We start from the raw sequence: 15,999 nt of genomic DNA, 5'->3' as shown, positions 1-15,999 counted from the left end.
CACGCCATTGTTATTTCAATACATTTTCAAAAGCGTGCTAGGCTTTTATTTTGAAAGACTAACAGGAACCAGTTGTGGTTTCGCTCGCAACGTAGATTCCGATGGATGAACGGAAAATACTTTTCCAGCGCGAAGCCATCAAGCGCGGAGTAGGGGAGCAACAGGTGATTATCTTTTGCTTTTTCCCGACTTTTTTCTCTCTTATTCTTCTTAAATTCCACCCTCACAAGTCTTCTGAACGCCTCCCATTGTTCGCTAAAGTTCCGTCCAAGTTTCGGTCCCAAATTTGAGTTTTAGTCCAAGTTTTGGCCCTTCCTCGGCGTCACCGCCGTCCGAGACGTAGCGTTAATCAATGATAAACTTTCATATGTGTCTATTAAACACCTTCTATTGCCAAATACCAACAACAGACCGCTTCTAATAATTTTTCCATCAACTAATTAATCTTAACCGGCTTAACCTTGCAACTATTTTCCCCTTCCGTGGCCCCACCGGCCATTTTTTAGGTACACCTGCCCGAACTAATTAATTACACATTTCACAAAGCCTGGCTAACACAAAAGTTTCAATGTCAAAATGATGAAGTGTTCAGCCGACGAAATCCCAAAATGTCCTTATTTTTTTAGTGAAATTACAGTTGCAATGATGAATGGCGTGCCAATGCCATTGTCGGCTATAGACGTCGAATCCCTTAAAGACACAAGTCGTCTAATTTAAACAAATGGCGTCCGGTTTTGGGCTTTTTAATTGGGAAAAACGTTCCATTGCCTTGTTTCCCAACATGCTAGCTCACTTTGCACGGAGGCCGAACTCATTCTCCTCCCTTGGCCTCTCTTGCCCATGAAAAGCCTCCCCCCTCTCCATCCCCATCATCCCCCCCCGCGTCTCCCCCAATAGTTTTCTGGGTCAGGGGGGGAGGAATTCCCCGCCATTGTCAATCGGCTACCGAGCAGCTTTCGTTGACATTTTTTTTAAAATGTTTCAGATCTGCGGCGTTCCATCTCATCGAGTCTGTTTGAACGTCTGCGAACGTCAATCGGAAACGTGGATGTGGACGTGCACGGGCGTTCTGCCTCCTTCAGGTTCGTGCACGTCTGGGTTGGGTGTCAACTTGTATTCTTCATTTTTATCGGGTTGCACACGCGAAATCGCCATGTTTGGGGTCCTTTTCTAGCCGTCTAAAACTCATTTAGAAACAAATCCATTAACAAAGGGGGGAACCCATGGCTCGTGAGCCATATATGGCTCTTTCGATGGATGCATAGGGCTCTCGGCTAACCTATAAGCTAACATCTACCTTTGGTAACCATCATTTTTTCTCATTAGACTCCCTTGTGCATGCATAACTTTTACTGATACTCAATACATTAACTCATTTTCTGAACCGCTTATCCTCACAAGGATCGCGGGGGGTGCTGGAGCCTATCCCAGCCGACTTCTGGCACAAGGCGGGGGACACCCGGATTGTGTGGCCATCCAATCGCAGGGCGCACGGAGACAAATAGCCAATCAGACTCATGGCTAGAGATAATTTAGCATACAATTAGCCTAGCGTGCATGTTTTTGGGACGTGGGAGGAAACCAGAGTACCTGGACAAAACCCACGCAAGCCCGGGGAGAACATGCAGATCCTGTGGATGGAACCCGGAAGGAACAAGTTGTCTTCTTTATTTTTCCACAGGGTTTCTAGGGATTCCTAGCCGCGAGACAATGGTCTTCGGTAGCTAACGTCTGGGGGTCCACAATAGTCTTGATGAATAGTAGGGGCGACCCAAGTGGTGAGATGGGCCGGGGTGGGGGATGGGCAAGTGGAAGCACTTGTTGTTGCTCTGAACTTCATTTTTAGCCTATCAGGGGCTCCTTTGTCGATTCTTAACCCTTAATTCCTTTATGTTACGCTTCACGTTCCTCAAATTTTCTTCCGGACTCTTCTGACACACTTTCACTTTTCTATCCTATGAAAAACTCTCTTCCACGTATAAGCCGCACCCTTAAAATTGCCTTAAAATGGTTGAATTTTACAATTTCTCACATATAAGCCACCCCCAGATTGACAATTTTCACCTCCATATTCATGGTTTTAATAGCGACTACAAATGTGTACTTTGAAGGGAAAATCTTAAGAAAAATCATCAAAGTCATGTAGTATTTCTGAGATACAATATCATAATTCATCCAGTAATGGTTATTTTCTTACTGCAAAACTGAAAATAACCAACAAAGAGTAAATGTTACATCTATGCCTTGATTCAGTCATCAGGTTTTTTTGGTTACAAATACGGCTTATATGCGAGTAAGTACTCTTAGCTAGGGACAATTTAACGTACTATTAACCTAGCATGAATGTTTTTGGAATGTGGAGGGAAACCGGAGCACCCGTAGAAAACCCATGCAAATGCAGGGGGAACATGCAAACTCCACGCAGGAGGACCCACCTGGGATCGAACCCAGAACCGAGAGGCTGACGCGCTAACCACTCCTCCGCCGGGCCGTAATCAGCATGTAAAAATAGCGGGACGTTAAATGTGCGCTAACTGTTTTATTCATGCGCCACACGTTTATGCGGCGCGCTGATTTATCACCCGCTTGGGCAGGGACGCTAACGCTGTTGATTTCCCCGCCATTAAACTCGACGACAGTGACGGCGGAAGGAATTAATGACGATGAATAAAGGACCCCCGTTTTCAGAAATGCGTCTTCCCATAGCCGAGCGCTAACGGCCATTAAAATGGGCCGGACGTTAGCGTAAACCGGCGACGGCGTCGTAAAAAGCCAGACCAACGTCGACCGGGAATCCCGCCAAGATGGCCGATTGTAAAAGTTCCCCTCTCTTCCGGGGTCAAAAAGAAAGAAAGTGGGTGAAAGGTTGTCGTCGTCCATTTGTTTTGGGGGGGGGGAGAAGACCCCAGTTGGCGTGAACTCGACTCAATTAAAATGAAAATGTTCCCCGCCTTCTGCTTTTGTTCAATTGGAATATGAACAATCTAAAGTGACATGCTCGGGGGGGTGCCGAGGACGGGTCGCGAGCCAGCCGTTCCTCCCCCCCGACAGTAAATGAGGGGGGATCGGGGGGTACGTCGTCACTTTTTTGGTTTTGCTCCAGGTTCTTTCATTTGGTGGCCGTGCCCGCCCTGCCAAGTGAGCGTCCCAGCGTGACCCGCTCTTTTCATGGATGGCATCGCTCGGCGACGGAATTCCACAACCGGGGGTTTCGGAAGGAAGGGTCCAATGATCGGACCACAAAGCGTATCGTTGCGCAACGTGTGCCCTTTCATCGTTCGTTTATTTACGTTCTACTTTAAAGGATGGGTTAAAAGTAACATCTAGAGCACTGGTGCCAAAGTGGCGGCCTGGGGGCCAAATCTGGCCCGCCACATCATTTAGTGCGGCCCGGGAAAGTCAATGATGAGTGCCGACTTTCTGTTTAAGGATCAAATTAAAATGAAGAGTATAGATGTATATAAAATTTCCGGATTTTACCCCTTTTAAATCGATAATTGATATTTTTTTAATCCATATTTTCTTTGTTTTTAGTTCAGAAATCATTTTGTAAAATCTAAAAATATATATAAAAAAGCTAAAATAAACATTGTTTTAGATCTATATAAAAATGAATATTCAGGGATTTTAATCCAGTTCTTTTAATCCATTTATAAAAAAAATCTAAATATTATATCTAAAATGGTCCGGCCCACTTGAAATCGAGTTGACGTTAACCCGAGTCTGACACCCTTGATCTAGCGTATTTTGGGGGACTATAGTAAATCGTCGCAGCCCAACTATGCACGACGAGGAGGAAAAAAAATAGACCAAAATTTATTTCATATTATATTTTTATTTGATCCGAAAACTGGAACAGACATATTAAAGTTGTACTTGTGTAATCACAATTTAAAAAAAACATAGGCTGTCAGTGGGCAGAGAGAAAAAAAATACATATATAAGTCGCACTGGAGTGTCAAAGGATGAAACAAAAGTGTGACTTATAGTCCAGAAAATACGACACACCTACTTTACTACTACTACTACTACTGTCAAAACCAAGTCCTCGCTTGTTGTATCAAAAAGTACGTCTTCTACGTTTTACTTTGACGAGCTGTAATCGCTCTCACAAAACGGTTTCTCGTGGTGAAGCGCAATCTAAATTCCTATCAAAGCGGCGCTCTCAATTTGAAGGCAAAATATGGCGCCGTACAAAAACATTTGGGCTGTGTCCTAAATTTTGTCTCCCCCTCTCTCTTTTTTCGTCCAGCGATGCATTTCCAGGAGTGGTTGCAGAAACTCGGGGCCAACGTGGGACTGAAAATCTCCTCGTCGGACCAGAGCGCCGCGGACGGCCTCCTGCCACCGTCCGCTCATTCGTCCTTGTCCACGCTGTCCCTGCTGGGTTTGGGAGCGTTGGCGTCCCTCACCGCCTACTGGCTGCTGACCCGTCCGCACCCCACGCCGCCCCCTTGTGACCTTCGGGCGCAGTCCATAGCCGTGGAGGTACATCCGTCCGTTCCCGGGATCCCTATTTGGAGGCTAGCGCCGTGCATTTTTGGTTGGTGGCTAGCGTCGTATTTTTTGGGAGGCTTGCGGAGTCCTTTTCTTTCCTTTTTTTGACGCTAGCGCCACTCTTTTTTTTCAACGCTAGCTTACCTTTTTTGGAGGCTTTCGGCGTCCTTTTTTTATGCTAGTGGTGACCTTTTTTACACTAGCGGCATGTTTTGTATGCTAGCGGCATCCTTTTTGATCGCCCCTTTCCGACACCAGCGGCGTCCTTTTTTCAACGCTAGCGGCGTCCTTTTTTTCGACGCTAGCTAGCGGCGTCCCTGTTTTCGACGTTAGCTAGCGGGTCCCTTTTTTGACGCTAGCTTGCGGGTCCCTTTTTTTTATGCTAGCTAGCGCGGTCCTGTTCTTTACGCCAGCGGCGCTCTTTTTTTTTCGACTACATCCTTTTTTTCTACGCTAGCGGAGTCCTTTTTTTCGACGCAAGCGCCGTCCCTTTTCACGACACCGCCGCCGTTTTTTTCCACAACAGCAGCGTCCTTTTTTTCCACTACCCTTTTTTCTGCACTAACGGCGCCCTTTTTTCCCGACGCTAGCGGCGTCCTTTTTTTTCCCACACTAGCGGCGTCCTTTTTCCGACGCATTTTCGAGGTTAGCGCCATCTGTTTTTTGAGAATAGCGGCATCTTTTGGAGGCAAGCGGCGTCTGTTTTTGGAGGCTAGCGACATCCTTGCCATTTCAGGGCGATCCGAGCTGCCGGCGCTCGGCTCTGCTTCCGGATGATTCGCCGCTGGAGTTCTACCACCCCGACACCAGGACGGCCTACGACATGTTCCAGAGAGGCCTGAGGATCGCGGGTGAGTTCTTTCAAATTGCCAGCCAACTTCCAACTGACTGATGTTTTTTCTTGTGACCAAAAATAGTCAAATTCCGGTTGTTTGCTCCTTTTTTTAAGGCGATGCGCCCTGTCTTGGCTTCAGGAAGCCCGGCCAACCCTACCAGTGGATATCCTACACCCACGTAAGTATGACAAGACACCTCTTGTAACCACGTTCAACCTCACCTTGTCGCCGCGTCCAACTCGTTCCTCCGTTGTCTTTTGGGAGCGGACAGGTGGCCGAGCAAGCACAGGCGCTGGGTTCCGGTCTCCTGGCCAAAGGCTGCCAGCCCGGCCCTCAACAATTTGTCGGCATATTTGCGCAGAACAGACCTGAGGTAAGCGGAGGCTCCTCGCTTGAATGGAATTAAAGGGACACGATCGACCGCGGCTTTGTCTGAAAACATAGAGCAGAATCCCATAATGACTTCACATCGCTAGGAAACTAGCTCAGAAAGATGAAAAATGTCTTTCAGTAGTCTCTTCAGTAATTATTCTATTTTGCTACGGCCTAGGGTGCATGTCAGCCCACCTATTTTTTAAAAAAAATATTTCGCTAGTTGTCTAGAATATTATTGTTAATTTTCACGCCAAGTTAGTGGCGTCGAGGTTTTGTAGAGGCCCCCTAGTGTCAGTGAAGTGCCACTGCATCCAGTCTAAAACGAGGCAACATTTTTTTCCATACTGTAATGTCGTCCATGATTTGGCATTTCAAAAGGTCAGAAAAGTGCAAGTCTTAAACTCAATCCAATTATCCGGAAGGGAAGACTTACGTTTGCATTAAAAAGAGTAGTTGATAACTAATATATTTTGTTTGTTTGTACACTTTGCTACCCAGGACACAAAAATTTAGCCAGGAGCACCTGTGGTTGGTATCCATAAAGTCCATTTACTGCTCTAAAAATTAATGTGTGGAAGAGAGACTGCATGCAGCCACTAGGTGTCGCAAGAGGGCTATTTAATCATGCAAGTCGCCTGCTATAATTAACATTTCCATTCTAGCATCCAGGCTGGACCGAGAGAGGGCAAATCGACTATTTTTATTATTTTTATAATTATTATAATTATTATTATTATCTTAGAAAGTGCCTTTCTAATTTGCAGCGAGGTAAACAAAGACATTCGTTCGGCTTTGTTTGCCTGGCTGCGATTTGACTTCCCTTTTCAAAGCGTCGTCCGGCTGACTGAGTCAAAGTAAAGGTTCTTCTTTGTCTCCCTCTGTTGGCGGAAGTGGATTATCACAGAGTTGGCCTGCTACACGTACTCCATGGCCCTGGTTCCTCTGTACGAGACACTCGGTTTGGAGGCCATGGTCCACATTCTCCATCTGGGTGAGAGACGTCCCTAAAATGAGTTTAAAAAAAAATGGATTCTGTAGAACTCACTGCATTCTCAATTTCAGCGGAGTTGTCCATGGTGGTGTGCGACCGTGAGGAGAAGGCCGCCTCGCTGCTGGAGAACAAGGAGAAGGGCGTCACCCCCAAACTCTGCCGCCTGGTTCTGTTCGAAAAGGTGGGCCAGGCCTTTGTGGAGAGGGCCAGGGCTTGCCAGGTGGAGCTTCTTCATTGGACACAGCTCATGGTAAGCGGACGGTTGTTGTATTCTCCGCACTATAGGGCGCAACTACTTATAACTATAATATATATAACTATAATCCATCCAGCTGATGTACCACACAACTCCTAACTACTATTACAGCTCCATCTAGCGGATGTATAACACCGTGACCAGACGTTTGGTCGCCCGGGTGAATATAATTTTGAGAGCTGATTTCAACAGTAGATATTTAGATATTAAACTCTCTCTCATGAATATATTTTTGAGAGCTGGTTTCAACAGTAAACTCTGTCATGTTGTCAAACGTCCGGGCGACCAAACGTCCGGGCGGCCAAACGTCCGGCGACCAAACGTCCGGCGACCAATTCTCTGAGTACCGTATAACACACTCCCCTACTACTACGTCTTATGATGCGTTAAATGTTACTAAAAAAAAATAAGGTGCGTCTTATAGTGCGGACAATACGCTACTTTTTTTTCCATTGATCCTCACATCCGCTCATCTCGTTGTAGGATCTGGGAAGACAGAACCTCAAAGAACCTGTGGTGAGTTTTCAACAGTGTCGTCGCGGTACGCTAAAAATCTCATTCGTACAAAAAGGAGCCTGCTTTGCTAATCTTGGATTTCGGTGCACTTTAGCCCCCCGGGCCGCAAGATCTGGCCGTGGTTTGCTTCACCAGTGGAACCACAGGTAGCGTTCCATGCTAATGCACGCTAGCATGGACTTGCTTAGCTTAAACTCAAGTTTGTTTGTTTTGTTGATCCGCAGGCAAACCCAAGGGAGCCATGATCACCCACGGCAACATCGCCTCAAACACATCCTCCGTCATCAAGATCCTGGAGGTCCGTATGCCGTCCGGCCGGCCTCACGGCACCCCCGACGTGCCTTTCGATGGCTGCCGCCATTCCGCAAGCGTAATGTAAAGTACTGCTGCGTACACACTACGACGAGGGTGTCGAACTTGGGTTGGTTCGCGGGCCGCATTAACCTCAACTCAATTTCATTTAATGTAATATAATCATATAATATTTAGATATATTTTTTAAAAATCAGATTAAAACAACTGGATCTAAAGCCTTAAATATTTAATTTTTTATAGATCTAAAACAATGTTTAGGGGCTTTTTTTTCTTAGTAAAGGAAAATGTCTTTTAATTGTTCTTTTCAAAATCAAACGAAATATTTTTTTAAATGATGTTCAATAATATAGTGGAAAACTGAAAATATTTTTTGATTTTTTTTTTTTTACATTTTACAAAATGCTTTTTGGACTACAAACAAAATAGAAAAAAATGGATAAAAAAATCGCAATTATTGATTTAAAAAGGGGGAATTCAGGAAACATAATATACATTTTCATTAGAATTTGATCCTAAAACAGAAAGTTGGGACGTGATTTATTTTCTCGGGCCGGATAAAATGATGCTGTGGGCCAGATTTGGCCCCCGGGCCACCACTTTGACACCGCATCCGGAAGGTCGCATTCAATTTGGAGCAATTCAAGTAGCCTATTTTTCGGACCATAAGTCGCACCAGACCAAGAATAAGGAGGAAAAAAAACGATAAGTTGCAGTTTTTGGAAGGCAATTTATTTGATCAGAAATCAAGAAGTAACATAGATTAGAGCAACATGGCGCTTACGGAATGGCGGCATAAATATTCTCGTTTTCCTCCCCGCTGTGCGCGGCGCTCCGTTTAACCGAGCGTTTGATTGGGCCACTTCGCTTACGCTAATTGCCTCTTGATGGAGTGTCTGGTAGCGCTCCCTGGAGGCCTTCAATCTTTTCTCCTCCTTTTCTCTCCGCCAGGGTTGCTTCGTCATCCGACAAGAAGACGTTTCCATCTCTTATCTGCCGCTGGCTCACATGTTCGAGAGGATGATTCAGGTGGGCTCCTCATCTTCGCTCATTGTCCTAATTTCCGCACAATTTTGGTTGGGCGCGCAACCGTTAGAATGTTAAAATACTGGCCGACCGTGAAGTCAACACGATCGGTCACTAGAGGGCACTCTCGTTCAATTAATTTCTGGTTTGAAAAAAAAAAAGCCTGGTTTTTCGATTTAAAATAGAACTGAAAAAATGTCGGTCGTCTTACATTCGGGGTCTCAACATTATACCCATTGACAAGGCTAGATGGCGCCAGATATTTTGAACTTGCTGAACACTGGTGCTTCATGCAGTCATTGCAACTTTGTTGTTTTATCACATTAGATTGGTTCATCTACAACATTTTAAAACACAAAAATTGCACTTTAATTGACATTTAAATGTTCAGATATTAAGTGATAGATCGATTTTGCATGAGTTGAATGAGGCAAAATCACATTGTTATAATCATTTGTTTCATTCATTATTTTCTGTATGAAAATAGAATTTGGTGTTGAGGGGGTCGTCTTATATTCGGGCCAATACGCTAAATAGGGGCTAGCATTTGACGGACAGTGCTTGAAACCACTCCAGGTGTCCATGTTCTGCCACGGCGCTCGAGTGGGCTTCTACCAAGGCGACATTTCCCTCCTGATGGACGACATCAAAACCCTGAAGCCCACCTTCTTCCCGGTCGTACCCCGCGTGCTCAACCGCATTTACGACAAGGTGCGTTTCCCGACGATTGCGCATGTCTATTATTATTATTATTATTATTATTTATTTACTCTTCCTTAGATCCTGGGCTCGGTCCGGTCCCCGCTGAAGCGAGCTTTGCTCCACTACGCCGTCAGGAGGAAGCAGGCCGAGCTCAGCGGCGGCGTGGTGCGCAACAACAGTCTTTGGGATAAACTGGTTTTCAACAGGATTCAGGTGAGTGGAATTTGACGGCTTGCTTGATGTAAGGGCCTTAACCCATTGGAATTGAATTGATTTAATCGGTTTGCAGGCTAACTTGGGAGGCAACCTACGCTTCGCCCTGACCGCCTCGGCGCCCATCTGCCCCAAGGTGCTCTCCTTCCTCCGGGCCGCCATGGGATGCTTCATTTTTGAAGGCTACGGGCAGACGGAGTGCACCGCCGGCTGCACCTTCTCCATGCCGGGGGATTGGACCGCCGGTGAGCTCTGCTTTTGACTATCGGGGCTTGTCTAACTAGATTTGACATGCATTCAAAGTAACACATATGTACTCCCTATTAAAACCGTGAATATAGAGTTGAAAATTGTCAATCAGGGGGTGGCCTATACGCGAGAAATGGTCAAATTCAACCATTTTAAGGGTACAGCTTATACGCGGGGGCGGCTTATATGCCAGAAAATAGGCTATATAATAATAATAATAATCGGACATAGGCCCTGTCGTCATCAACAACAAAAGCCTACTTGTCATCACACCCAGAAACTGCGTATGACGAAATTGGTAGTGCTTCTCCATAAGGTGCGTTTTCTAGGCAAAAGACCCAAATAAGTGATCATTTCGGACTCGTAATTTGGCATTCTGCTGTTTTGGATACAGGTATGCACTTACCTCTCACTGTCTTTCACTTACCTTACTTCAGTCAGCTAGTAGTAGGCAGATCACCACCCAAACATCTTTTCATATGACCTCAGAAGGGAATGTGTGTTGTGTTACCGCACTGTGTACATTTGAAATATATATGCTTTTCAACTTCAGGACACGTGGGCGCTCCTTTGCCCTGTGCTACAGTCAAGCTGGTGGACATCCCTGACATGAACTACTTTGCAGAAAACGGAGAAGGAGAGGTAAGAGGCGTATTTCAAGTCTGCGCTCCGAGACGCTTCCATTAAATGCGTGCTTTTTGATATCCGGCTTATTTTCAGATCTGCATCCGCGGCCCCAGCGTCTTCCGAGGCTACCTGAAGGACCCCGAGAGGACGGCCGAGGCTTTGGACGCCGACGGCTGGCTGCACAGCGGGGACGTGGGACAGTGGCTTACGGTAAATTTGCACAGCGCAAACTCATTCGAAGCAAGGAAATAGAATCTTTAGCTTTTGGAAGCATAATGGCGTTTGTTTACCAGCGACGAGTACAAAATTCAAGCACAAGGATCTCATTTTCTAATAATTTCTTTATTTCAAGCGTTCATACTTGCTAAGAAAGAAAAAAAACAGCCAAGACAGTTAGCCCAAGACACTTTTTGCCTTTCAGAACGGGACGCTGCGCATCATCGACCGGAAGAAGCACCTCTTCAAGCTGTCGCAAGGGGAATACGTGGCTCCGGAAAAGATCGAAAACGTCTACACGCACTGCGCTCCCGTCCTGCAAGTCTTTGTGCACGGAGATAGTTTACAAGTACGTATCGCGTACCGGTGGGACGTCACCTCACAAGGCTTTGACTCGTGTTTTTTTCCTCTGCATTCAGTCTCACCTGGTGGGCATCGTCGTCCCCGATCCGGAGGTTTTTGTGGCCTGGGCCAAGGAACGAGGATTTGTGGACTCTTATGAAGAATTGTGCCAAATTCCCGTGAGTAAAAACACTTGGTCAAAATGTTAATTTTCGTTGGGAGGATTAAAAAGAAGTTGAATCCTTCCTACAGGATGTGAAGAAAGCCGTGTTGGAGGACATGAGAGCGGTTGGGAAGGAGGCGGGGCTTAAATCTTTTGAGCAGGTGAGCAACTTATCAACTTATTTTATCGTGGTTAAATTTCAATCGGCCCCTAAAAAGCTATTTTGCCCTCTTGAAAAGTCGACGTCGGAGCACCCCTGATTTAAACTAACCGCCCAAAGCTAATTTTTCAGCACTGCCGACTTAGCTCGACCTTTTCCAAAGGGTCGACCTAAAGACGATCGTAACCGTAACTTCGCCCCACAGGTGAGAGAACTCTACCTGCATCCAGAGACGTTCAGCGTGGCTAACGGCCTCCTGACGCCGACGCTGAAAAGCCGCCGCGCCGACATCCGCCGGCATTTCCAGGAGCAGATCGCCGCCATGTACGGCCAAACGGCCTTCGTCTGAAACACACGTCGATGCTAATTCCCTCCGTTCTCACTCCTACTGACCATTAACATGTACGTATATCGCTATCGATATTAAAAAAGGGACCAAAAGAATTGTTGTGCCGAAGGCTAACTTACTTTTTAGCTTTTAGCCGCACCTTACCTTCCAGCCAGATTCCTTCCCTATTTGGTTTCATAAACCTAATTACGCAGCCTCCTGGATTGTAAATACACGTTGGCTTCTAACCAGTGGACACTACCGATTAAACCGGAACATGAAAGATGGCTCACCTGTTTTTGTCTTGGGTTTGAAATAACGGAAGTCTGTGAAAGGAAACGCAGAGTCGAGTCCGTTTGGCATGAATTTCATTTTCTGATTGGACATGAAAAACATTGTTGCGCAACACAAATCATAGCAACAATGTTAAATGTAAAAAAGAAAAAGAAAAAGATAGACAAATGTAGTATTAAAAATGTACTTACATTGGGCAATATTGATTGGCACATCAAGTTAAACAAGCACAAAATAAATAACAAATTGAAAAGATTCCAGTTTTGCCTTTCAAGTTATTTCCAAAAATGAATCATCACTAGGAAAATATTACTACAAAACGTTAAGAGTAACAAGTTCTGTAAAGAATAAGTCATTTCTACACAAAATATTAACATAACTATGTTTCATAAATAGTAAATTTGCGATTTAACCCCAAAAGAAATGAATTGTTGTTACTAATGAGCGTATAAATGATATGTAGATTTTACTTTGGAGGGACTGTCATAGTTTAAGTAGAAAAAAGATAGTTTGGACGAGTATGGAAGAGTTCGTTGCCAGCAGAGGGCGACCTAGCCTTAGTTTTTGTTGCAGACCCATGAAGGGAATTTTTTTACAAACAAAAAACATGTTAGCTATGGAAAAACAAGATTAAAAAGTTCAAAGTACTACTGGAGGTCATAGATTCAGCTAACACAAAATTATGGCAAAACGTAGCTCCTATTTAAGTAAAAATATGAATTATATCTATGTTGAGGTGGTGACAATTTCTACTAATTAAAAAAAAAAAATTGTAACCCCTGGTGTCTATTTATGTGATGATTACATCGAAATGATATGCCGGGTCTCAATTATCATTATTATTATTATTATTATTATTATTATTAGTTTGTATATTTTTTTCAGTTAACTCAGGAACAATGAAATAAATTTGCAGGATTTTTAACCATTACATTTACTGGATTTTACAGTATAATTGAACATATATCTATTTTGTATGAATTTATAAAATGTGGAAAAAGAGAATCAAATTAAAATGGATTTCAAGACCAACTGGCAAAAAAAATACTTTTTAAAATTACAGCATTGAACTTATTACTACGGACAACAAAAAAAATGTGGAAAATTGATTTAAAAAGGGAGAAGCGGCTGCTGCCAGACTCACCCTGTCCAGATAGATGGGACATCTAGCCAGCGGCATGGCAACCAAGCTGACGTGACCTTTCCAAAATTCCCGGCCTAATTTTCCCATCTTGTGAACATCATCTCCTGTAATAATCTAAAAAAAAAATGGCTTTACTTACGCTTGGAGCTCTTTTGGTTAGCAACAGGCTTCAATTCAAATAAGTCGACTGCCTCAAATGTTTTCTAGTTTACCTGTTGAGAAGAATAAAGATGAATTTCTCATTTAAAAAAAAAACAGTGTTGTTAAAAAGGGAAATATTTCGAATTAAAAACAACTCTTTCACTGCTATTGACAGCAAAGGACGTCAAATCCGGCACTGAACGTTTCAGCGCTCCTTTTGGACGTCGAATGCTAAAGTTAGCAAGCGCTCCTTGTTAAAACGGCTCCTTTGGGGGGAAAAAAATAAGGAAATTGCTGTTGTCCGTGGTAGTGGATGTGGATTTTGGGCTTATGGCTTTGTCGTGTGAGGAAAAAGAACAAGTGGACCGTAGCAAAAATCAGTCGTCGGCTACGATGGAGAGGGCGCGCAACTCGTTGAGCTTGGCCTCGCTCTGACGCCGTCTCTCCTCGTCCGTCAGGCCGGCTGTGTCGATCTGATCCGTCAGCTCGCTGAACACTTTGTACATTTCCGTGAAATACACCACCTGCGGCCGGGACGGAAAAAGACCAGAGACGCTTACTTGAAACCAGTTTGCTTATGAAAATTCCCCCCAAAAATGCGACCTATCCTCCAAAAGCCAATTGAATTTTTTTTGCTTTCTCTTCATTGTGTATTTTTTTAAATTTCCTAGTCTGAAAAATTGACTACCGTATTTTCACGACTATATGGCGCATGGTATTTTTAGCCGCAGTGTCAGTAACCAGTGCTATTTCTGTATTTTAAACACACAAAGGACGCACCGTTTTTTTAGACGCATATATGTTATATATTATATATGAATATCTAACCGCAATAGCGCTGGCTACCGGAAGCAGCCCCAGACTCTTTTTCCGGTTTCCGGTGCGCAGTGACTGCTGGGATATATAGTTCTTGCACGCTACACCCACACGCTAAAAACACGTTTTTAAAAAGGCAACGGAAGCAAAACTGAGTTGGGTTGTACTTGATTTAGCCATTTTACAACGTACTCACGTCATCATCACCCACAAATCCATCAAAGTCCTCATTTTCTCTGTCTGAATTGAACAATTGTCCAAATGAGTCATTGAAAACGCTGAGTTTTATACGTTCGTCCAGGCGGCCACAATCCATTTGCCAATAGTAGCTAGCTGGTAGCTAGCGTAACTATTCCAACACTGCTTTCCATGCTTCGTAAAGCTGTGTTGATGTCGATGTATACAGGCCACAATCCATTGGGTGTATTGACAAAAGAACTACTACATATCCCAGCAGTCACTGCGCAGTACTTTGTCTACGGGAAAATAGTAGAGTCGGCGTACTCTATCAACTGATTCATTTTATTTTCCAATTGAAAAGATTGGATTGCGCCGGACGGCCGGCGTCGCCGCTTCAAAGAGCAGATGAATGAGCAATCATCTGCTTTGCTAATTAGGAGCGTGCCGCCAAGGAGGAAGAGGAAATCAAAGTGGGCTGGGCCGGGCGCAGCTGCCCAAAGAGGAGGTGGGCTCGGCGCCGGCCCGGGGCCAGACGGGCCCCCCGGTCGTCCCCGCGTTAATCCCGTTAGGAGCGCCACAAACCTGCGCTCGGATGAGGGCCTCGAAGCTGGGCTGGAAGTAGTCGATGCGGCTCTGGTAAAACTTGGGCATTTCGTCCAACAGCTGCTTGTTTTTGGCCTCAAAGTCTTCGCGGACCGGTCGCAGCTCCTCTTGGGCCTGCAACACATTGATTTGGTTTACATAATGAGGAAAAAAAAAAACACCAAATATCTGATTAAAAGGATGAAAAATTGTACCAATTCCAATGAGGATGATTCACTGGAAAGCATGGTTGGTTTGATTTGGCAATGATCATTGTCACTGTTAGATCATCACAATATAATATGAAACACTTTATTTATTTATTTTTTACATCGTATTTTAGCTGGAAATGCGACCAAATTGTAACATTGAGGAAAGTTGGACGAAGAATCTTATCAAATGTTGTGACTCAATAATAAGAAAAAAACAAACAAACAAAAAACTCTAAAATAAATAGAATGAACTCCAAATCAAAGCATTTTTTGGGTTCATTCAATTGAACAATAACTACATTCTACTTTCATTTTGTCTTTTTTCTACATGAAAAAAAAATCTTGTTTATATTAGTGGAAACATTTTTTAACAACTCCCGAAAGGAGACAAAAGTCATTGGATTGCAACATCATGGAAAATTTGCTCCATTTTTAACAAAAGTCAGCTGGCATTTTTTCCAATATTTTTTTTGTGTGGAGAAGAATATTTGCCTAATTCCCACGGAGAAAGGGCCACGAAAAAAAGCTGTAATCGCCAGCGAGTGGGTAATGTGGGTTGACTTGGCTGTGAGTGGCCTTCAGCACCAGAGTGTGTGTACGTGTGTACGTGTGTGTACGTGTGTGTGTGTGTGTGTGTGTGTGTGTGTGTGTGTGTGCAAATGCATTTATTCGTGGCTACTCCGTCTACCAGAATCGAGAGCATCAGTCCAATTCAAACGTGTCTTTTTCCCCCTCATTCGGAAATCAAGCGGCGTATTTTCGCCGGTGCCGTTTCTTTAACTACGGCGGGATTCCGAGGGCGGGCGGGCGGGCAGGCCGGC

General features: G+C 44.4%; 2 protein-coding genes across 2 annotated transcripts in view; one reads left to right on the top strand and one right to left on the bottom strand.

Moving 5' to 3' along the window:
* The first annotated feature begins 64 nt into the window (after positions 1 to 64).
* Positions 65 to 12,092, top strand: acsl2 (acyl-CoA synthetase long chain family member 2). The gene is made up of 21 exons (XM_077601696.1): positions 65 to 164; positions 986 to 1,082; positions 4,253 to 4,488; positions 5,234 to 5,348; positions 5,447 to 5,511; positions 5,605 to 5,706; positions 6,600 to 6,699; positions 6,771 to 6,949; positions 7,439 to 7,471; positions 7,566 to 7,617; positions 7,696 to 7,769; positions 8,735 to 8,812; positions 9,386 to 9,520; positions 9,590 to 9,724; positions 9,801 to 9,969; positions 10,527 to 10,615; positions 10,694 to 10,810; positions 11,022 to 11,165; positions 11,236 to 11,337; positions 11,411 to 11,482; positions 11,687 to 12,092. The coding sequence occupies exons 1-21, from the start codon at positions 102 to 104 to the stop codon at positions 11,828 to 11,830; spliced, it is 2,301 nt and encodes a 766-aa protein (XP_077457822.1). The 5' UTR covers positions 65 to 101; the 3' UTR covers positions 11,831 to 12,092.
* Positions 12,093 to 12,160: 68 nt separating this feature from the next.
* bin3 (bridging integrator 3) overlaps positions 12,161 to 15,999 on the bottom strand; it is a 31,146-nt gene continuing 27,307 nt past the window's right edge. The window contains exons 8-9 of the mRNA XM_077601699.1: positions 14,967 to 15,101; positions 12,161 to 13,912 (exon numbers count right to left, since the gene is read on the bottom strand). Of these exons, the coding sequence (XP_077457825.1) occupies positions 13,766 to 13,912; positions 14,967 to 15,101 (282 nt within the window). The 3' untranslated portion in view covers positions 12,161 to 13,765. The remainder of the gene's footprint in view (positions 13,913 to 14,966; positions 15,102 to 15,999) is intronic.

The sequence above is a fragment of the Stigmatopora argus genome, chromosome 5, assembly GCF_051989625.1.
Source record: "Stigmatopora argus isolate UIUO_Sarg chromosome 5, RoL_Sarg_1.0, whole genome shotgun sequence".
Taxonomy (NCBI): Eukaryota; Metazoa; Chordata; class Actinopteri; order Syngnathiformes; family Syngnathidae; genus Stigmatopora; species Stigmatopora argus.
The sequence above is the reverse complement of the archived record's forward strand: the minus strand, read 5'-3'. Positions and strand labels throughout refer to the sequence as shown.

Coding starts and splice junctions, on each gene's coding strand:
- acsl2 (XM_077601696.1), top strand. CDS start 102: ATGGATGAACGGAAAATACTTTTCCAGCGCGAAGCCATCAAGCGCGGA. Junction 6,700..6,770: donor GGTCCACATTCTCCATCTGG/GTGAGAGACGTC, acceptor TCTCAATTTCAG/CGGAGTTGTCCATGGTGGTG. Junction 6,950..7,438: donor TTCATTGGACACAGCTCATG/GTAAGCGGACGG, acceptor ATCTCGTTGTAG/GATCTGGGAAGACAGAACCT.